We start from the raw sequence: 22,701 nt of genomic DNA on the forward strand, positions 1-22,701 counted from the left end.
TTACGACACATTTATACTGACGCAATCTATTAAGGCAATAATGGGTTATATTCTTAGGTTTTTTCGGTAAAGTCACGTAGGTAAAAAAACAAAATTAATAAAAGTAAAATAAAAATTAAATTAAAATCACGACGTTTCGGAGGCAACACAAGCTTCCGTCTTCAGGTGGGACCGTCACAGCACGATTGCTGTAATCAAGTAAATGAGAAATTACAAGAGATACTACCCCGTATATATACTGGTTGAGGGGGGAGGGGGGATGGGCCAGGAATGGCCCACTTTTATTATTATGGTGAGGTGCGGCTTGAGACTACGGCTAGTCTACATAACAAAGGACTGAGCCTTTGTTATGGTAAGGTGCGGCTTGACACTATAATAATAAAAGTGGGCCGGTCCTGGCCCATCCCCCCTCCCCTCAACCAGTATATGTACGGGGTAGTATCTCTTGTAATTTCTCATTTACTTGATTACAGCAATCGTGCTGTGACGGTCCCACCTGAAGACGGAAGCATGTGTTGCCTCCGAAACGTCGTGATTTTTATTTTATTTTTATTTTACTTTTATTAATTTAGAATTTTTTACCTACGTGACTTTACCGAAAAAAACCTAAGAATATGAATCCTTGCAGTCACGAAAGCTTCAAATCTAGAATCAATAGCGGGTTTCCAGGAAGGGAACCCGACTGTGTCACATTGCGGCCTACGGGCAATTAAGTTTCAACGTACGACGGCTCCACTTGCCACCGCCATCCAGGAACCAATTAAGTTGTAGGTGCGGGTCGCCTGTAGTGAGTGGCTGTAGGTGCGGGAGTTGCCTGTAGTGAGTGGCTGTAGGTGTGTGGGTGTCGCCTGTAGTGAGTGGTTGTAGGTGTCGCCTGTAGTGAGTGGTTGTAGGTGTGGGGGTTGCCTGTAGTGAGTGGTTGTAGGTGTGTGGGGGTCTCCTGTAGTGAGTGGCTGTAGGTGTGTGAGGGTCGCCTGTAGTGAGTGGCTGTAGGTGTGTGTGGGTCGCCTGTAGTGAGTGGCTGTAGGTGTGTGTGGGTCTCCTGTAGTGAGTGGCTGTAGGTGCAGGGGTCGCCTGTAGTGAGTGGCTGTAGGTGTGTGGGGGTCGCCTGTAGTAAGTGGCTGTAGGTGCGGGGGTCGCCTGTAGTGAGTGGTTGTAGGTGTGTGTGGGTCGCCTGTAGTGAGTGGTTGTAGGTGTGTGCGGGTCGCCTGTAGTGAGTGGTTGTAGGTGTGTGGGGGTCGCCTGTAGTGAGTGGCTGTAGGTGCGGGGGTCGCCTGTAGTGAGTGGTTGTAGGTGTGTGTGGGTCGCCTGTAGTGAGTGGTTGTAGGTGTGTGGGGGTCTCCTGTAGTGAGTGGCTGTAGGTGTGTGAGGGTCGCCTGTAGTGAGTGGTTGTAGGTGTGTGTGGGTCGCCTGTAGTGAGTGGCTGTAGGTGTGTGTGGGTCTCCTGTAGTGAGTGGCTGTAGGTGCAGGGGTCGCCTGTAGTGAGTGGCTGTAGGTGTGTGGGGGTCGCCTGTAGTAAGTGGCTGTAGGTGCGGGGGTCGCCTGTAGTGAGTGGTTGTAGGTGTGTGTGGGTCGCCTGTAGTGAGTGGTTGTAGGTGTGTGCGGGTCGCCTGTAGTGAGTGGCTGTAGGTGTGTGTGGGTCGCCTGTAGTGAGTGGTTGTAGGTGTGTGCGTCGCCTGTAGTGAGTGGTTGTAGGTGTGTGTGGGTCGCCTGTAGTGAGTGGTTGTAGGTGTGTGCGTCGCCTGTAGTGAGTGGTTGTAGGTGTGTGTGGGTCGCCTGTAGTGAGTGGTTGTAGGTGTGTGTGGGTCGCCTGTAGTGAGTGGTTGTAGGTGTGTGTGGGTCGCCTGTAGTGAGTGGCTGTAGGTGTGTGGGGATCTCCTGTAGTGAGTGGTTGTAGGTGTGGGGGTCGCCTGTAGTGAGTGGTTGTAGGTGTGTGTGGGTCGCCTGTAGTGAGTGGCTGTAGGTGTGTGTGGGTCTCCTGTAGTGAGTGGCTGTAGGTGCAGGGGTCGCCTGTAGTGAGTGGCTGTAGGTGTGTGGGGGTCGCCTGTAGTGAGTGGCTGTAGGTGCGGGGGTCGCCTGTAGTGAGTGGTTGTAGGTGTGTGTGGGTCGCCTGTAGTGAGTGGTTGTAGGTGTGTGCGGGTCGCCTGTAGTGAGTGGCTGTAGGTGTGTGTGGGTCGCCTGTAGTGAGTGGTTGTAGGTGTGTGCATCGCCTGTAGTGAGTGGTTGTAGGTGTGTGTGGGTCGCCTGTAGTGAGTGGTTGTAGGTGTGTGCGTCGCCTGTAGTGAGTGGTTGTAGGTGTGTGTGGGTCGCCTGTAGTGAGTGGTTGTAGGTGTGTGCGGGTCGCCTGTAGTGAGTGGCTGTAGGTGTGTGTGGGTCGCCTGTAGTGAGTGGTTGTAGGTGTGTGCGTCGCCTGTAGTGAGTGGTTGTAGGTGTGTGTGGGTCGCCTGTAGTGAGTGGTTGTAGGTGTGTGCGGGTCGCCTGTAGTGAGTGGCTGTAGGTGCGTGTGGGTCGCCTGTAGTGAGTGGTTGTAGGTGTGTGCGGGTCGCCTGTAGTGAGTGGTTGTAGGTGTGTGGGTCGCCTGTAGTGAGTGGTTGTAGGTGTGTGGGTCGCCTGTAGTGAGTGGTTATAGGTGTGCGGGTCGCCTGTAGTGAGTGGTTGTAGGTGTGTGGGTCGCCTGTAGTGAGTGGCTGTAGGTGTGTGGGGGTCGCCTGTAGTGAGTGGTTGTAGGTGTGTGGGGGGTCTGTAGTGAGTGGTTGTAGGTGTGTGGGTCGCCTGTAGTGAGTGGCTGTAGGTGTGTGTGGGTCTCCTGTAGTGAGTGGTTGTAGGTGTGGGGGTCGCCTGTAGTGAGTGGCTGTAGGTGTGTGGGGGTCGCCTGTAGTGAGTGGTTGTAGGTGTGTGGGGGGTCTGTAGTGAGTGGTTGTAGGTGTGCGGGTCGCCTGTAGTGAGTGGTTGTAGGTGTGTGGGGGTCGCCTGTAGTGAGTGGCTGTAGGTGTGTCGAGGTCGCCTGTAGTGAGTGGTTGTAGGTGTGTGGGGGGTCTCCTGTAGTGAGTGGTTGTAGGTGTGCGGGTCACCTGTAGTGAGTGGTTGTAGGTGCAGGGGGTCGCCTGTAGTGAGTGGCTGTAGGTGTGCGGGGATCGCCTGTAGTGAGTGGCTGTAGGTGTGCGGGTCACCTGTAGTGAGTGGTTGTAGGTGCAGGGGGTCTCCTGTAGTGAGTGGTTGTAGGTGTGCGGGGATCGCCTGTAGTGAGTGGCTGTAGGTGCGGGGGTCGCCTGTACTTCTGCCTGTCATGGGGGCCAAGCGTCAATGGTTTTCTTGATAAATGACCACGTGTCTCATCACGTGGTTGCTCTGACTCGAACCAGTCTGATCCGGATTCAGTCTCCCTCGTGATTGATTGCGCAAGCTGGGTCAGACCATTTAATGATTTTCACTGGTGGAGGGGAATAAATAAATACAGATTGTACCACTAGCTAAGAAAATAAAAGGTTTGAATTAGCCAATCCTGGAGCTGGAATGAGTAGCTAGTGGTAATACAGGTCGGAACAACAGCTTCCACACTGCTGCCCACCAGGGATTACTTGTCTGTCTGTCTATCGTGCATGGCCCCGCCCCACCAGAGCCCTCCCATTGACTCGGGGGTGCCGACCAATGGGAGCGGTGGGTTGGGGTTGGTAGAGGGGGGGGGTTAGTGGTGGGGGGGGGGGGGGCACCGCCGCGACTTGGACCAATGAGGAGACGGGGCGATGTTTCATTCACAAAATGGAACTGGGGGAGGGTGGCTCTAGTCATAAAATGGAAGCCTTGAAAGGAAAAAAAGCGGATCTTTTTGCCTCGTGTTTCTTTCAACATTCACAGCCTGAAGGTGATTCAGTTTATGGGAGGGTGGGGAGGGGCTGTGTGGGGAGGGGAGGGTGGGGAGGGGCTGTGTGGGGAGGGTGGGGCTGGGTGGGGAGGGGAGGTTGGGGAGGGGCTGGTGGGGAGGGTGGGGCTGGGTGGGGAGGGGAGGGTGTGGAGGCTAGGGAGGGGCTGGGTGGGGAGGGTGGGGCTGGGTGGGGGGTGGGAGGGGTGGGGCTGGGTGGGGTGGGGCTGGTCACCCCGTGGTGCCCTTATAAAACTCAACGTTTAACCTACACATGACACTGTACACGACACGATACACTACACTTATACAGGTAGGAACAACAGCTTCCACACTGCCCACCAGGGATTATTTGTCTGTCTGTCATGCACGGACGCGCTGTCCAACCCAGTTCCTACCTGCCCACTCCGAAGGAACGTGTTTATTATCGTCAGAGTTTTGTATTTTAAAGTGTCCTGGGATGATCTGCATGAGCCCGCTGTGTATTGCATTGAATGTATCAATATGGGTCATTCCATTTTCATGCGCTTCATCGGGGGAGGAATTCATCAATACGAATCATACCATTAAGTAAAATTAAAATGCAGTATATTGTTTAAATATGCCAAGCCTTGAGCTGAAATGATTGGGCAGTAATTTTATTAGTCAGAGTGTAATGTGAGGATATATCCGGCTCACTGACGTATCACAACTCGTCATGATGATTGGCTCTGCCGGTCCTGGTCTATAGCCAATGGGGGGAAGCCTAGGGGCGTGGCCCTGACGTAATGGAAAGGTGACAGCTGCAAGTAAAGGATTGGTTCTGCTGGCTTTGGCCAGAGCCAATGGGGAGAGGAGTCAGGGGCGTGACCCCGGGAGCCTACGAGGGAGCCTGGAATATTCCATGGAGGCTAACCAGGATTGGCGGAAACGTACCACGTGACCCGGGTATTAAATAGGGGTGGAGACGAACGACACGTGGTCAGAACGGGAACAAACAGAGGAAGGGGGCCACGCGGGAGCGGGGCTCCGGGTTGCCACGTGGCGGCACGTCTCTCTCTCTATCTGTCTCTCTCACGCTGCCTGTCATCAGCGTGAAGGAAAGCTGTAATGCAAGTTGAATAAAACACGGATTCCAGAAGTCGCCTCAACGAGCTTTATTACAAGAGAGTTTGTATTTTGAAGTGCCCCGCACAACTGAGCCCAAATGTTTATTGAATTGTTTCGCCCGTCTCTAGATCGCCGGGGGCCCCGGGCCTCACCAAGACGACCACCACGGTGGCCGGGCCCACTCCTGCCGCGTCCACGGAGCTCACCGTGAAGCCCGCCGAGTGGACGCCCTGGCTCAACGTGTCCGTGCCGACGCCGGACAACGAGGGGGACATCGAGACCATCGAGAGGATCAGGAACGCGGGCGTCGACGTCTGCTCGGAGCCCGTGGGCGTCCAGTGCCAGGCCGTGATGTACCCCGGCCGCGACATCTCCACGCTGGGGCAGAAGGTGATCTGCGACCGTCTCATCGGCCTCATCTGCCGCAACGCCGACCAGAGCGGGAGCAGGCCGCTGTGTCTGGACTACACCGTCAAGTTCTTCTGTGGACCGGTGACCAGGCCGCCGCCGACGAGGCCGACCGCCGCGTCATCTTCCGTCGCTCCGGGAGTGTCGTTGAGCCCGGTTACGACTTCGCCTTCGTCGGACGCGAACTCCACGGAGCCCGACATCAAGCCGGCCGAGTGGACGCGCTGGTTCGACGTGGACGCGCCCACGCCGGACAATGAGGGGGACATCGAGACCATCCAGAAGGTCAGGAGCACGGGCGTCAGCGTCTGCTCGGAGCCCGTGGCCGTGCAGTGCGAGGCCGTGATGTACCCGGGCCGGGACGTCGCCACGCTGGGGCAGAAGGTGATCTGCGACCGTCTCGTCGGCCTCATCTGCCGCAACGCCGACCAGAACGGGACCAGGCCGCTGTGCCTCAACTACGCCGTCAAGTTCTTCTGCGCCCCGCCGGCCAGGCCAAAGATGACGACGACGACGACGAGACCGACATCACCGTTCACGGCGGTCTCCCTCCCGGGAAGCGCGACGACCGACGCCAAGCGGAGCAGCAGCGGGGCGACTTCGCCGCAAACTCTCCACCCCGTCGCCACCCTCAGCCTGGGCTCCAGCCGCGTCACGACGGAGTCCGTCACGGCCCTGTCCGGGCCCTCTCCCTCCCTCCCCGCCCCGAGCGCGGAGACTCCTCCTCCGGCAGACGAGTGGACGCCCTGGCTCGACGTGGACTCGCCGACGCCGGACAACGGCGGCGACGTCGAGACGATCGAGAGGATCCGGAGCCGGGGGTTCGACGTCTGCGCGGAGCCGGTGGCCGTGCAGTGCCGGGCCGTGATGTACCCCGGCCGCGACGTCTCCACGCTGGGCCAGGCGGTCACCTGCGAGCGTCTCCTCGGCCTCGTCTGCCGCAACGCCGACCAGAGTGCCGCCAGTCCGCTGTGCCTCAACTACGCCGTTCGCTTCCTCTGCAGGGCCAAGTCCAATGTCACGACCACGACGCTGCCCGGCACGCCAGCAGGTTTGTTCGCAACACACGAGAGCTGCACTTTGATTAGCACAGTTGGCTACGTGCAACGGTGGTGGTTCCAGAGAAGTTTAACATTCTGCTGTACACTACACGCTACACTACTACACACTTATCTTTGTATAGGCGTAAAACTTTCGTGACTGCAGGAATTCTAATTCTTGGGTCGTTCGGTAAAGTCACGTAGATAGGTTCAAAGAAAATAACAGAAAATAACACAAGCGGTTGTCTTCCTGGGTGGTTGGGTCAGTGGTTAAGTGGGTGGTTGGGTGGGTGAGTGAATGAGTGGGTGGGTGGATGAGTGGGTGGGTGGATGAGTGGGTTGGTGGGTGAGTGGGTGGCTGGGTGGTCGGGCGGGCGGGTGAGTGATTGGGTGGGTGAGTGGTTGGGTGGTTGAGTCAGCGAGTAGTTGGGTGGTTGGGTAGTTGAGTGGGTGGGTGGTTGAGTGGGTGAGTGGATGGGTGGGTGAGTGGATGAGTGGGTGAGTGGGTGAGTGGTTGGGTGGGTGGGTGGGTGAGTGGATGAGTGGATGAGTCGGTGAGTGAATGAATGGATGAGTGGGTGGTTGTGCGGGGGGGGGATGCCCTGGGCTGGTGGGCTGGACGTGAGTGGGCCCCCGTTTGCCCCAGACGTGACCTCCCGTCTTTGTGTTGCAGCTTCAGCAGCCACGACTCTGTCTCCGGCGACGGTCTGCAAGGTGAGTGCCTGTGGGGACGTCACGCACACACAAACTAACGCACACACAAACTCACACACACACAAACTCACACATACACAAACTCACACACACAAACTCACACATACACAAACTCACACGCACAACAACAACAACGGCTGTTCCCCACCAGAAGTTCTACATATGTGTAATAATGGTCGTGGAAGCGACTTCTGGAATCCGGTCTTTATTTGTCTTTCGTTCACAACACTCCCATCTTACTCCTTCATGCTGCTGACAGACAGCGTGAGAGGGAGAGAGAGAGAGACACGCACGGCCACGTGGCAGCCTGGACCCCGCTCCAGCGTGGCCTCACCCTCCGTTCGTTCCAGATCTGACCACGTGTTGTTCGTCTCCACCCCTTTTAATACCCGGGTCACGTGGTACCTTTCCACCAATCCTGGTTAACCTCTATGGAATCTTCTAGACTCCATGGTACGTTCCCAGGACCACACCCCTGACTCGTCCCCCTATTGGCTGTGGCTAAAGCCAGCAGATCCAATCCTCTACTTACAGATGTCACCTTCCCATTACGTCAGGGCCACGCCCCTAGACTTCCCCCCATTGGCTATGGGCCAGGACCGGCAGAGCCAATCATCGTAACGAGGTGTGATCCATCAGCAACCCGGGTATATCCTCACATTACATATGTACACTACACACCACACTACGATGAAGTACACTACACACCACACTACGATGAAGTACACTATACACCACACTACGATAAAGTACACTATACACCACGGCCGTAGCCATGGAGTCAACATTGGGGGGGACCAAATCTTCGAGGGTGTCTGGGGATCTCAACCCAGAAAAATATCTAAATCTGAAAACTCATTTCCTGCCGAAAATATTTGAAAATTCACTAACACATGTCTAATAATGTCTAATAGTGTGTTGTATTACATTGCTCTGTTTTTACTTTTTTATCATTTCTTGTTTCATTGTATGCAATGGCAGAGATTAGGGATTAATAAAGTACAACCATAACCACAATCACATAAGCATCAATCTATGCATTGATTTACGGGTACCCGATTGCGACATCTGGGATGAAGCCATGTTGCAGGCGCGGGTGGGTTGATTCTAGGAACTTAAATTGTGAGAAGAGACAAGACGTTGGGAAATGAGTGACAAACGGTGACTCACCAGTGACTCACGGCCTACCCGTACCCGTACCTGGCCGCACCAGGGTCGCAAACGGCTACCCGTACCCGGCCGGGTACGGGTAGCCGGGTATCGGGTAGGGTACGGGTATCGGGTACCCAGTTGCGACCTCTGGCGCAGTGAGGTTGCAAATGAATACTGCAGAGCGGAGAGGCGTAAGGCGGTGCAGCGTCTTCCCCAAGTCTTCCCCAAAGCGGCGGTGGTGTATAGCCACTCTGCACTCTCGCTCGAGCTCTTACATTGGTTCCGTGCGGATTAACCGCCACGCCGTCTCGTAACTCTCAGTTGCTGCAGCTGCTTTTCTTCATTTTGAACTCATCTCACGCATTCTTCACCGCACGTACCTGAGTTGACGCAATCACACCCCGATTCGCTCACGGTCATCGGAGATGACCGTTGGCCTAGGCTAATGAACGGTAAACGGACATTCTAGATGTGAAGCCTTCGTGACTGCAAGGATTCATACTCTTGGGTTTTTTTTGGTAAAGTCACGTAGGTAAAAAAAAATACAAATGAATCAATTAATTGATTTATTTTTATTTTTCGATTTAAAGCTTTCGTGACTGCAGGGATTCATCTTCTTGGTTCTTTCGGTAAAGTCACGTAGAAGGGAAATAATAAAATAATAAAAATAAAACATAATAAAATACAATTCTCACGACGTTTCGGCCACAACGGACGGCTGCTTGCGTTGTGGCCGAAACGTCGTGAGAATTATTTTATTATGTAAAATTTTATTATTTTATTATTTCCCTTCTACGTGACTTTACCAAAAGAACCAAGAAGATGATTTTTATTTTTCGGAAGCTGCCGCTTTCTGTTAACAACTGACGTTCAAATGTTCCATGGTGTTCATGATACACAATGGCGATGCAGTAAAATGTCCCGTGAGTTTAACAACGGGGTGTGGTTAGCGGGAGGGTAGATATTCCATCGAAATTAAAGAATCGTAGACAAGTCCAGGACGTATCGTAGAGGGATTCGATGCGGGGCAGCGATGGGAAATGGACCGAGTGATGATGGGTTTGTAGGGGAGGCGACAAACTACGTGCGGCTGTGGGATTCTGTCGTTGATTTGGGGGGTTACGGATCGTTCGTGGGGAACCCGTCCGTAACCCGGGGACTGTCTACACTATAGACTACTACACTATACTATACACTACTATACACTACACTACTATACACTACACTATACACTACACTACACACTATACACTACACACTATACACTACACTATACACTACTACACCACTACACCCTCCACCTTGCCGCTGCCAGGAGTTGGAGAGGCCTATGACGCCGTGCGTGTCGCTGTTCGTCGACTCGTGCACGGGGGCCCAGCGAGCCGTCACCGCGGCCTGCGACCAGAGCGCCGCCGCCGGCAAGGAGTGCCCCAAGCGCGGATCCTTCGCCGTCGCCACCACGCGGCCCGGAGAGTGCTGCCCGCACTACCAGTGTGGTACGCACTGTCTGTGTGTGTGTGTCTCTGTGTGTGTCTGTGTGTCTGTGTGTGTGTGTCTGTGTGTGTGTCTGTGTGTCTGTGTGTGTGTGTCTCTGTGTGTGTGTCTGTGTGTGTGTCTGTGTGTGTGTCTGTGTGTGTGTCTGTGTCTGTGTGTGTGTGTGTCTGTGTGTGTGTCTCTGTGTGTGTGTCTCTGTGTGTGTGTGTGTCTCTGTGTGTGTGTGTGTCTGTGTGTGTGTGTGTGTGTCTCTATGTGTGTGTGTCTGTCTGTGTAGGTTTGTGTGTGTGTATCTCTGTGTGTGTGACTCTGTGTGTGTGACTCTGTGTGTGCGTCTGTGTGTGTCTGTGTGTCTAATTAATAAGCTTGTTCCGGAGGCCCTGGGGGGACAGGCGTTGATGACGTCTCCTGGCCAAACCCCATTTGGCGGAGCCAGGAGATTGAATCTTTACCCTCGGGGCTCCTCCACAAACAACAAAAAGTCACTACGGAATGTTCGAATGCTCACTGCGGAGGAGAGGCTGCCACTCCTCTGTCGGGAGCTGGACCGGTACCGCCTGGATCTCTGTGGCATTCAGGAGGTCTGGTGGACCGGCTCTGGCTTCTGTCACCATGAGGGGTGGACAGTCCTCTACTCGGGGCAGGAGACTGCCAAACAACAGGGAGTTGCTCTTCTTCTGAATAAAAGAATGAAGGGGGCGTGGGAGCGTGGCGGTGAGGTGTGGGAAGCTACTTTGGGCTCGCCTTCCCATCAACCAGAGGCGAGGAGTGGTGGTCGTGGTTACTTATGCCCCCACCAAAGACGAACATCCGTTGAAGGATGCAGGTAAGGCCGATGAGTCAGATGCCTTCTATGACCTCCTGTCACTGGTGCTGGCTAAAGTGGCCCCTCGGGATAGAATGATCTTATTGGGTGACTTCAATGCCCGAGTTGGTCATGATGCTGGCACCTGGTCTGGAGTGATTGGAAGGCATGAGCCAGATCAGCTCAATAACAATGGTAGGAGGCTGCTAGATTTGTGTGCAGCCCATGGGTTTGTAATTACCAACAAGCTGTTCCGGCATCGGCGCATCCACACAACATCATGGATGCATGCCGGGTCCAAGCAAGAACATCTGCTGGACTACATAGTGACAGAACAGCGGATGCGGGCCCATGTCCTTGACACCAGTACCTACCGTGGAGCTGATCTGCCCTCTGACCATCGACTAGTCATCTGTAAGATGCGCCTGCCATTCTTCCACTCCGGTGGTGGGTGTACACCCAGGACCCCATTCCAACCTAAGGTGGCCTGGTCTCGGGTAGCTGATGAAAGTTGCAAGTGTGAATTTCATCATCGCTTGCGGCTGGGGTTGGCATCGTCCCCCACTCCTCCAGATGTTGAGGGTAAATGGGTGAGGTTTAGGACTGTGACTCAGGCAGCTGCAATGGTGGCTTTGGGTACGCGGTCCAGACCTCCCCAGAGACCCTGGCTGACAGAGGAGGTGTTCAGGATGGCTGAGAAAAAGCGACAGGCCCACTCTAATCGTCTACAGCATCTCACATCAGAGAATGAGGAGGTTTACCGCAGCCTTCGCTCGGAGGTTCGGAGAGCCGTGAGGTGCTGCAAGGATGGGTGGTGGTCGTGGGTTGCTGAGGAGATGGAGTCTGCCTCAATGGCCCGCCATCACAATCCCTATTTAACTCCATTAAAAAAGGAACCTGCAGCATCACACCTATTATCATCATGATGGGAAAAAACGGTGATCCAATCTCCGACCCCCAGGAACAGGTTTGCAGATTTGCTGAGCATTTCTGTGAATTCCCTGGGGAGGGGAAATCTCTCAGCCTGGAAAACATCATGGCACAAAGTTGGGATAACCCTGCTGAGGCTGCGGTGCCTCAAATATTTGAAGAAGTCACTCCCTGTGAGTGGCTGGCTGAGGTACCATCTGTTGAGGAAGTACTGAAGGCGATCCGGAGTCTGAGACCAGGAAAGGCACCGGGCAGAGATGATTCCCCAAGCGAAATGCTGAGGGAAGATGGCGTTTGTGTACAGACTGCCGTACATAACATGATAACAACAGTCTGGACCACTGGACGGGTTCTGCAGGATTGGAAGGATGCCCTTGTGGTCCCCCTCTTTAAGAAGGGAGACCGCACAGACTGTAACAACTACAGGGGCATCTCACTCCTCAGTGTGTCGGGAAAGGTCCTGGCAAGGATTATTCAAAATCGCCTTGCTAGGCACGCTGAGGAGAGGCTTGTGGAGCCCCAATGTGGTTTCAGGAAAGGACGGTCCTGCACAGATGCCATATTTTCTGTCTGTTTGCTACAGCAGAGGTGTAGGGAATTCCAACAAGACCTACATCTCTGCTTTAAGTGACCTGGTCAAGGCCTATGATACCATCAGTAGGCTTGGGCTCTGGGTTGTTCTTCGTGCTTTCTGAGTCCCTGACCCTCTGCTCACGATCATTAAGGACCTTCATGATGGTGAGCGGGCCCGGGTAAAACTACGTGGCCGGGAGTTGGAGCCATACCCTATACACCTTGCGGTGCAACAGGGATGTCCTCTGGCTCCCAGATTATTTAACATATTTTTCAACCACGTAGTTCGTGAAGCCTTTGATGGCTGTACTAGAGGAATTTCTATTTGGTAAAGATACAATGGGAGGCTGATCGATGCCCGGGTACAGTCAAGGGATGGCTCTCTATTGGTCAACCATGTTACATATGCCGATGATCTGGTAATTGCCGCTCACTCAGAGGAGGAGTTGGAGCTCCTGCTGCTGAACCTGGAGCGTGCCACTAAGAGGTGGGGCCTTACCATCAGCCCCACCAAAACTAAGCACCTGCCTGGGTATTTTGTACCATCGGGCAACCCACCCCCACAACTCCCAATTGGTGATGGGGCAGTTGTGGAGAGAGTGGAGAGTTTCCCATACCTGGGCAGTGCGCTCCGGTTTGACAGCAGATGTCTCACTCCGAATCAGTAGAGCGGCATTTTCTTTTCATTGGTTGCGTAACACTGTGTGGAAGCTACCTGGTCTGTCGCTCCGCACGAAGCTTCAAGTCTTCTCAGCCACGGTCATTGCATCCCTTCTCTACGCTTGCGAAACGTGGACCCCCCTAATAGAGCATCTTCGCAGATTGGAAACATTTAGGCTGGCCTGCCTACGATCCATCCTGGGTTTAGCCAGGCTTGGATTGTATGATGAGCTCACAAATCCTAAAAGATCTGGGCAAAGTCCCATCGGTGAGCTCCTCCGGTGGGCAAGGCTGCGTTGGCTGGGTCATGTAGCCCGCATGCCCAGCCACCGCATGCTTTAACAGCTTTTGTTCGGCCGGATCGAGGGGGCTAAACGGGCGCGGCACGGGCTAGAGAAGAGATGGCCTGATTCGGTACGGGAGGATGTGGAGCTGAGTGGACTTCCTCATGACTGGTACCAGCGGTGTCAAGATCGGCATCTGTGGAGGAGGCTCGTGAAGGACGCTACTGGGCAGTTGGAGGCAGTCGCCCTCCAACAACAACGAAGGGCAGAGGAGCGACGCTCACAACAACGAGCGGAGCACCGGGTGGCTAAAGCACAGCAAGTTGGCACAGTAGGGGGCACAGGTGGTGCATCGGCCAGTCATCTCAGTCAGTCAACCCGTGGCACCTGGGTCTGCCCCGTGACCTCCTGCCAGCGGGCGTTCGACACTTCACGTGGCCTCAACGTGCACATAGCCTGGCACAAGCCCCATCGTGATGTCGGCGCCACTTAGTGGCGAATGGCGGTTGTTGTTGTTGTGTGGAGAGCGGCAATGTAGCGGTTAGCGCGCTGTACTATGGACCTGGCAACCCGAGTTCGATTCCTGCTCCCGACCAACACGTTTATTTGAACCGGCCCTGGGCCTCCTCTAGGTCGACTAAGATGAGTACCTGGTGCGGTGTGTAAACATCGCCACTGGTGAAAGAAAGGCAGTCAGGCGTTGTGCTGGCCACCCACCCCCTCATTATCCGTGCCAGCCTTCATAGTTGATCGCTAACAGCACTTGCCCCAACAGTCAGTTGAGGCTATACGGGGAATCTTTGTCTGTGTCTGTGTGTGTGTAGTTTGTCCGGAGGACTGTGCGGTGCCGGCGTGTTCGCCGGGCAGCGTTCTCATGGAGCTCATGGAGAGCAGCGCTCAGAGCAGCTGCTGCCGCAACTACGAGTGTGTGCTTCGTAAGGGACTCACTCAGCCACTCGCTCAGCCACTCGCTCACTCAGAGACTCACTCAGCCACTCACTCAGCCACTCGCTCACTCACTCGCTCAGCCACTCACTCACTGAGCCACTCACTCACTGAGCCACTCGCTCACTCAGCCAATCGTTCACTCACTCAGAGACTCACTCAGCCACTCACTAACTCAGCCCCTCACTCACTCAGCCACTCGCTCAGCCACTCGCTCACTCAGAGACTCACTCAGCCAATCACTCAGCCACTCGCTCACTCACTCACTCACTCGCTCAGCCACTTACTCACTGAGCCACTCACTCACTCACTCACTGAGCCACTCGCTCACTCAGCCAATCGTTCACTCACTCAGACACTCACTCAGCCACTTACTCAGCCACTCGCTCATTCAGCCACTCACTCACTCAGCCACTCGCTCACTCAGCCACTCACTCACCTTGCCACTCACTCCCTCAGCCACTCGCTCACTCAGCCACTCACTCACTCAGCCACCAGCTCACTCACACAGTCACTCATTCAGCCACTCACTCACCCTGCCACTCACTCAGCCACTCGCTCACTCAGCCACTCACTCAGCCACTCACTCACACAGTCACTCGCTCACTGAGCCACTCACTCAGCTACTCACCGACACACTCACTTATTGACCCACGTAATCACTCACACAGCCACACTCATTCACACACTCACTGACCCAGGCACCTAAACACCTACCTAGCTACCCACTCACCACTCACTCACCCGCTCACCTATGGCGCAGTGGCTGTGTGGTTCTTTGGCGGTGACTGTCCGTGGTGGTGTCGTGTGTGTGGCGTGTCACAGAGCCTTCTCCGACATGTGAATACAACGGCAAGATGTACCAGGTGAGACTCACTCATCCACTCACTCACCAACTCACCCACTTGCCTTTCCACCCACTCACTCATCCACTCACCAACTCACCCACTTGCCTTCCCACCCACTCACTCATCCACTCACTCACCAACTCACCCACTTGCCTTCCCACCCACTCATTCTCTCAACCACCCACTCAGCAACTCAACCATTTTCCTTCTCACTCACCCACTCATCCACCCACCCACTAACTCACCCACTCGCCTTCCCACTCACTCACCAACTCACCAAATCGCCTTCCCACTCACCAACTCGGCTTGCCACCCACTAACTCACCCACTCACCCACTGTTGTGTAGTTTCATGTCCTTCCCCCCCCCCCGTACCTCCAATTAGCGCGGTTGGATACGTACGGTGGTGCGAAATAAGTTCAACACACACACATACACACACACATACACACACGTACACACACACATACACACACATACACACACGTAAACACACACACACACGTACACACACACATACACAAACGTACACACACACATACACACACGTACACACATACACACACGTACACACACATACACACACACACACGTACACACACACACGTCCACACGTACACACACACGTACACACACACGTACACACACTTACACACACACTCACACACATACACGTACACACACACACACGTACACATGCACACGTACAAACACACACAAGTCCACACACACACGTCCACACGTACATACACACGTACACACACACGTACACACACTTACACACACACACGTACACACACACGTACACACACACACACGTGTACACACACACACGTCCACACACACACGTCCACACTAACGGCCCCAGCAGTCTGTTGAAAGGCGACCCGCTGGTGACTGTGTCTCAGAGGTCGCAACTGGGTACCCGATACCCGTATCCGACCCGATACCCGGCTACCCGATACCCGGCCGGGTACAGGTACGGGTACCCGTTTGCGACCCTGGTGCGGCCGGGTACGGGTAGACCGTGAGTCATTGGTGAGTCACCGTTTGTCACTCATTTCCCAACGTCTTGTCTCTTCTCACAATTCAAGTTCCTAGAATCAACCCACCCGCGCCTGCAACATGGCTTCATCCCAGAGGTCGCAATCAGGTACCCGATACCCGTACCCTACCCGTACCCGGCCGGTTACGGGTAGGGTACGGGTAGGGTACGGGTACGGCCGGGTACGGGTACCCGTTTGTGACCCTGGTGCGGCCGGGTACGGGTAAGGAATCAAAACCCGTTTGCGACCTCTGCTGTGTCCGTGTGCAGGTTGGGGATCAGTGGAGCAAGGACAATTGCTCCTTCCTGGAGTGTGCTGAGTCACAGGGCTCCGCGTTGCTGAGCGAGCACCGCATCACCTGCCTGGAGCCCCAGTACCCACACACCTGTGCAAATGTGAGCCACTCACTCACTCAGCCACTCGCTCACTCACACACTCAGCCACTCACTCACTCACTCAGCCACTCACTCACTCAGCCACTCACTCACACACTCACTCACTCAGCCACTCACTCACTCAGCCACTCGCTCACTCAGCCACTCGCTCACACACTCACTCACTCAGCCACTCACTCACTCACACACTCACTCACTCACACACTCACTCACTCACTCAGCCACTCACTCACTCAGCCACTCGCTCACTCAGCCACTCGCTCACACACTCACTCACTCAGCCACTCACTCACTCACACACTCACTCATACACTCACTCACTCATACACACACACTCACTCATACACTCACTCACTCATACACACATACTCACTCATACACTCACTCACTCATACATTCACTCATACACTCACTCATACACTCACTCACACACTCACTCATACACTCACTCACTCATACACTCACTCACTCAGCCACTCACTCACTCAGCCACTCACTCACTCAGCCAGTCACTCACTCACTCAGCCACTCACTCACTCAGCCACTCACTCACTCAGCCACTTTCTCATACACTCACTCATACACTCACTCACTCATACACTCACTCACTCACGCATACACTCACTCATACACTCACTCACACACTCACTCATACACTCACTCACTCATACACTCACTCACTCAGCCACTCAGCCACTCACTCACTCAGCCACTCACTCAGCCACTCAGTCACTCAGCCACTTTCTCATACACTCACTCATACACTCACTCACTCATACACTCACTCACTCACTCAGCCACTTTCTCATACACTCACTCATACACTCACTCACTCACTCAGACACTCACTCACTCACTCAGCCACTTTCTCATACACTCAGCCACTTTCTCATACTCTCACTCACTCACTCAGCCACTCACTCACTCAGCCACTCACTCACTCACTCAACCACTTTCTCATACAATCACTCACTCACTCAGCCACTCACTCACTCACTCAGCCACTTTCTCATACACTCACTCATACACTCACTCACCAGATCACCTGCCTGGAACCCTGATGATGATGGCCCTGATAATGATGATGATGGTGCTGATGATGATGATGATGGTGCTGATGATGATGGTGCTGATGATGATGGTGCTGATGATGATGATAATGGTGCTCATGATGATGGTGCTGATAATGATGATGGTGCTGATAATGACGATGGTGCTGATGATGATGATGGTGCTGATAATGATGACCCTGATAATGATGATGGTGCTGATGATGATGGTGCTGATGATGATGATGGTGCTGATGATGATGATGTTGATGATGATGGTGCTGATGATGATGATGCTGATGATGATGATGGTGCTGATGATGATGATGGTGCTGATGATGATGATGGTGCTGATGATGATGATGGTGCTGATGATGATGATGGTGCTGACGCTGTCCCTGCTGCTAGGTGAGCGTGGTCTATGATGTCCACGGGTGCTGCATCACCTACAAGTGCAACGATGGTAAATTCACACTCACATCGCACTGACTCACCCTCACCGCGTGTCTGCGTGTGTCTGTGTGTCTGTGTGTGTCTGTGTGTGTGTCTGCGTGTATGTCTGTGTGTGTGTCTGTGTGTGCGTGGTGTGTGTGTGTGCACGTGTGTGTCTGTGTGTGTGTCTGTGTGTGTGTCTGTGTCTTTGTGTGTGTCTGTGTGTGTCTGTGTGTGTCTGTGTGTGTTTGTGTGTTTGTGTCTGTGTGTGTGTGTGTCTGTGTGTGTGTCTGTGTGTTGTGTGTGTATCTGTGTGTGCGTGTGTGTCTGTGTGTGTGTCTGTGTGTGTGTCTGTGTGTGTGTCTGTGTGTGTCTATGTGTGTGTCTGTGTGTGTCTATGTGTGTCTGTGTGTGTGTCTGTGTGTGCGTGTGTGTCTGTGTGTGTGTCTGTGTGTCTATGTGTGTCTGTGTGTGTGTATGGGGAGCGGTGGTGTAGTGGTTAGCGCTTCGCTGCGCTACGAACTCAGCGACCCGAGTTCGATTCCCGCTCACGGCCAACACCGTCAGTGACGATTATCTGAACCGGTCCTGGGCCTCCCCTAGGTCGACTCAAATGAGTACCTGTTGCACTGTGTAGTAAACATCGCCACTGGGGGAGACAAAGGCGGCCGGGCGTGGTGCTGGCCACCCACCCCCTCGTGTGCCACAGTGCCGGTAGCCTTCATAGGCGCTCCTACTCGCTACTAACAGCACTTGCCCCTACAGCCCTGTTAGAGGCTACACGGGAGACCTTTGTCTTTGTGAGTGTGTGCGAGTGTGTGTGAGGATGCTGGCTAACAGCACTTGCCCCAACAGTCTGCTGGGGCTACACGAGGGATCTTTGTGTATTACTGCTGCTGCTCGCTACTTAGCAGCACTTGCCCCTACATCCCTGTTAGAGGCTACCTGGGATTACTGTATCTCTGTCTACCCCCCCACCCCCACTACACCCCACCCCACCCCCACTACCCCCCACTACCCCCCACCTCCACTACCCCCCACCAAACCCCACCCCCACTACCCCCCACCCCCCACTACCCCCCACCACACCCCACCCCCACCCCCACTACACCCTACCACTACCCCCCCCCACCACCCCCACTACCCCCACTACACCCCACCCCCCACCCCCCACCCCACCCCCACCCCCCACCCCCACTACACCCCCACTACCCCCCCCCTACCCCCACTACCCCCACCCCCACTACCCCCACCCCCACTACACCCCCCCCACTACCCCCCCCTAGAAGCCCCCCAGGAGATCTGCCAGCCCCAGCGCGTGTGGACGCTGGTCAGCGTGGGCGGCTGCAGCAGCGAGGGGCCCGTGGAGGTCACCAAATGTGTGGGGGCCTGCAGCTCGAGCAGCCTGTGAGCGCAACGGAGACGTCACACCGTCACCGTGGTTACACCGTCACCGTAGTTACACCGTCGCCTTGGTTACACCGTCACCGTGGTTATACCGGCGCCGTGGTTACACCGTCACCATGGTTACACAGTTACCATGGTTACACCGTAACCGTCGTTACACCATCACCGTGGCTACACCGTCACCGTGGTCACACCGTCACCATGATTACACCATCACCATCGTTCCATCGTCATCATCATTGTGTCATCACCATTATTAACACCAACCACCCTCACACCCACTTTCTACCGGCAGCACTTGCCCCCGACAGCCCTGCCGCTAGAGGCTACCTGGGGGCCGACCTTTACCTTCTGACCTTCGTTGCAGGCCGAACCCGTGGTCCTCCTCCTCCTCCTCGGTCTCCACGGCGACCGCCGCTCCACCTCAGCTGTGGCGCAGCAGCTGCTCCTGTTGCCGGGAGACGAGCGGCTCCGGCTACGTCACCGGCACCGCCACCGCCACCATCACCGGCACCGCCACCGCCGCCTTCGTGTCGGTGCCGCTGCTGTGCCCCAACGGCACAGCGCTGAGCGCCAGCGTGGCCGTCGCTCAGCGCTGCCGCTGCGTCGTCGCCGACTGCCCCGCGCCGTGAAATGTGACCTCGTGACCCCGTGACCCCGCGACCCCGCGACGTGACCCCGCCCACCGTGACCTAAGCACGACCACGCCCCCCTCGTGACCTCTGAGCGACACACACACCAGCCCCGTGACCTCTGAGTGACCCACAAACACACTAGCCACGTGACCTCTGAATGACCCCCACACACTCACACCACCGCCGTGACCTCTGAGTGACCCACACACACTCACACTCTCCCCGTGACCCACACCACCACCACCACCGATCTGACATGTGTGCGTCTCTGTGTGTGCGTCTGTGTGTGCGTGCGTGTGACGACGAGGTGATCTTGGCGATTACGATGAGTGCGCGTGCGTGTGTGCGTGTGTGTGTGTGCGTCTGTGTGTGTGCATCTGTGTGTGTGTGTGTCTGTGTATGTGCGTCTGTGTGTGTGCGTCTGTGTGTGTGTCTGTGCTGTGTGTGTGTGCGTCTGTGTGTGTGTGTCTGTGCGTGCGTGCGACGACGAGGTGATCTTGGCGATCACGATGAGCGTGTGTGTTCCAGACTGTGGCTCTTTTCATTCAGTCAGTCATTCACTCATCAAGTCAGTCCACTCGTGACATCAGTCACTCACTTGTCCATCCATTCATTCACTTGTCCACTCACTCATCATTCAGTCACTTGTCCACTCACTCGTTCATTCAGTCACTTGTCCACTCACTCGTTCATTCAGTCACTTGTCCACTCACTCGTCCATTCAGTCACTTGTCCACTCACTCGTTCATTCAGTCACTTGTCCACTCACTCGTCCATTCAGTCACTTGTCCACTCGTCCATTCAGTCACTTGTCCCCTCACTCGTCCATTCAGTCACCCATGAACCCGCGATGCCCCGCCGTGAAGCCACGTGTTGGAGAGTTACACTCACCACAACCACAACCACTGCAGCACAACCACAACCACCACCGCAGCACAACCACCGCACAACAAACACCACCACCACCGCACCACAACCACCATCACCGCTGCTACCATCATCAATGCCACCTCCACCACCAACGCCGCTTTCATCACTGGCGCAGTGCCAATACCGACACCACCACCGCCACCCCCGTGTGTGTCTCTGTGTGTCTCACTGTGTCTCACTGTGTGTCTCTGTGTGTCTCTGTGTGTCTCAGAGTAACAATAAACGTCGCTTCCATTGCATCTCACCGACTCGGCTGTGAATTCATTCCCACGTGCACCGGTGCGTCTCGCGATGCCTGCGGCTCTCTGCAGCTCTCTGTGTGTCTCTGTGTCTCTGTGTGTCTCTGTGTGTCTGTGTATCTCTGTGTGTGTCTCTGTGTGTCTGTGTGTCTCTGTGTGTGTCTCTGTGTGTCTCTGTGTGTCTGTGTGTCTCTGTGTGTGTCTCTGTGTGTCTTGTGGGGGTCGCTAGCCCCCGAGATCCCTCCCGCCTGCATCCCCTATTCGTTTACGTTACCCCACCTCCCTATTACCCGCTACGGTTTCGCCGGCATTCGAACGCGACACCCCTACTATTTACAGCCTCGCGCCGCGCTCCCACGCTGCGAGCATACGTGCGCACATCATCGTCAATCAAACGCCGTGCTCGCAGTATAGCCCTGTGCGGCACGTTACCAATGCGCATCCGTATTATACACGTAGTGAACGTGCGCGCATACACGCATACAGCTCCACACGCGATACGCACTCTTGCGCCGCTCTGCGCAGCGCTCGCCGCCTGCTGGCCGCTTACGTTATGAGCGCGCACCTGGGGGACGCCGATTACGCACGCACGCCCACACACACGCCGCTCCGCGCACTCCAACTCAACTCACGTTATACTCGCGCACCTGTATCACACACGGAGTGAACACACGCGACACCCACTCTCGCACCGCTCTGCGCAGCGCTCCCCTGAGGCGAGCCGCAGCACCACAGAATCACTGCGTACCCACGCGCAACCCGCGCGCTCAGCTCCGCGCAGCGCTCACTCACGTGGCGAACCACTGTGCACACCGCGCACCCACACGCTCACACTGCACGACAAGATCACGCGAGACCACGCTTCGCTATAATGATTTATTACCTGATAACTAATGTTGAATTAGTGAGTCGACGAGGCTGGCCTATTCCACTAAACCGGCACCTATTCCCTATTTATCGGCTATGATTCTAATTCACCTTCTTACTCACTGTTAAGTGTCCACGGCGGTCCGCTGATCCTTGTGTTAACCGCGTGCCTCGGTGCGTCGCACGGACGTCCGGGTCGCTGGCTCGAGCTGCGTCTGGTCGCCTGGCGCTGGAGTAAGAGAGCGATTTCCCCTCTGCGCTCCTCTATTTATCCTCCCTACCTCCAAAGGGGATGCTGCGCTGAACAATGGGCTCGTGCACCCCAAGCCCGCGCACGGCAGTCCCCAGGCGCTGTTGATATGCTAATCAGTGAGCGACGTTGGCGGCGTACATCCTAATTACTCCCTTACCCTTCCTAACAATGGGGCCTGCGCGCTCAAGCGCAATTATCCCAACCCCCCATGACTATGCGCAACAGCCCCTGTGACCCCGCTATTCATGCTGTCTCGTGCCTCCCCTGCTTGCCCCGTCGACTCGTGGGGGTGTGTGTGGGGGGAAATGCGCCTCAACCGCGGTGGCCGAATGCCCCACGCCGCGACCACACCATATTAAGGCCGGCAGCAGCGCCGCGGGTACCACGTAGCACGGGGGAGGTCATCCAATTCCCTGATCGCCGGAAACCGTGAGAATTAATCCCGATAAGGGTCTCTCGGATAAAAACCGGTCGATCAGGTAACCTTCCCTTCCAGCTCTATGGGGGGGGGGGGGGATGCTGTGCGGGTGTGTGCTTATGTGGGGCGGGTGATGGGGGGCAGTGCGGTGGGGGAAGCCGGGCGGCTCCCTGGCTCGGCAGAGCGGCCCCGTCGCTGTGGCACCACATAGCCCCCCGGGGTGCCAGTCC

The 22,701-nt window shown here is 55.3% G+C and overlaps 2 protein-coding genes across 2 annotated transcripts in view; both read left to right on the top strand.

Moving 5' to 3' along the window:
• The window catches only part of LOC133359918 (mucin-5B-like), a 50,315-nt gene extending 29,402 nt beyond the window's left edge, over nucleotides 1–20,913 (top strand). The window contains exons 14-22 of the mRNA XM_061578478.1: nucleotides 5,077–6,407; nucleotides 7,070–7,110; nucleotides 9,578–9,758; nucleotides 13,833–13,943; nucleotides 14,779–14,819; nucleotides 16,116–16,241; nucleotides 17,699–17,753; nucleotides 19,009–19,129; nucleotides 19,497–20,913. Of these exons, the coding sequence (XP_061434462.1) occupies nucleotides 5,077–6,407; nucleotides 7,070–7,110; nucleotides 9,578–9,758; nucleotides 13,833–13,943; nucleotides 14,779–14,819; nucleotides 16,116–16,241; nucleotides 17,699–17,753; nucleotides 19,009–19,129; nucleotides 19,497–19,761 (2,272 nt within the window). The 3' untranslated portion in view covers nucleotides 19,762–20,913. The remainder of the gene's footprint in view (nucleotides 1–5,076; nucleotides 6,408–7,069; nucleotides 7,111–9,577; nucleotides 9,759–13,832; nucleotides 13,944–14,778; nucleotides 14,820–16,115; nucleotides 16,242–17,698; nucleotides 17,754–19,008; nucleotides 19,130–19,496) is intronic.
• The window catches only part of LOC133359975 (uncharacterized), a 341,563-nt gene continuing 330,729 nt past the window's right edge, over nucleotides 11,868–22,701 (top strand). Inside the window, exon 1 of the mRNA XM_061578541.1 lies at nucleotides 11,868–11,938. The gene's annotated coding sequence lies outside the window, so the exon portion shown is untranslated. The remainder of the gene's footprint in view (nucleotides 11,939–22,701) is intronic.

This window comes from Lethenteron reissneri, chromosome 66, assembly GCF_015708825.2.
Source record: "Lethenteron reissneri isolate LAM-NWPU_2019-01 chromosome 66, ASM1570882v1, whole genome shotgun sequence".
NCBI lineage: Eukaryota > Metazoa > Chordata > Hyperoartia > Petromyzontiformes > Petromyzontidae > Lethenteron > Lethenteron reissneri.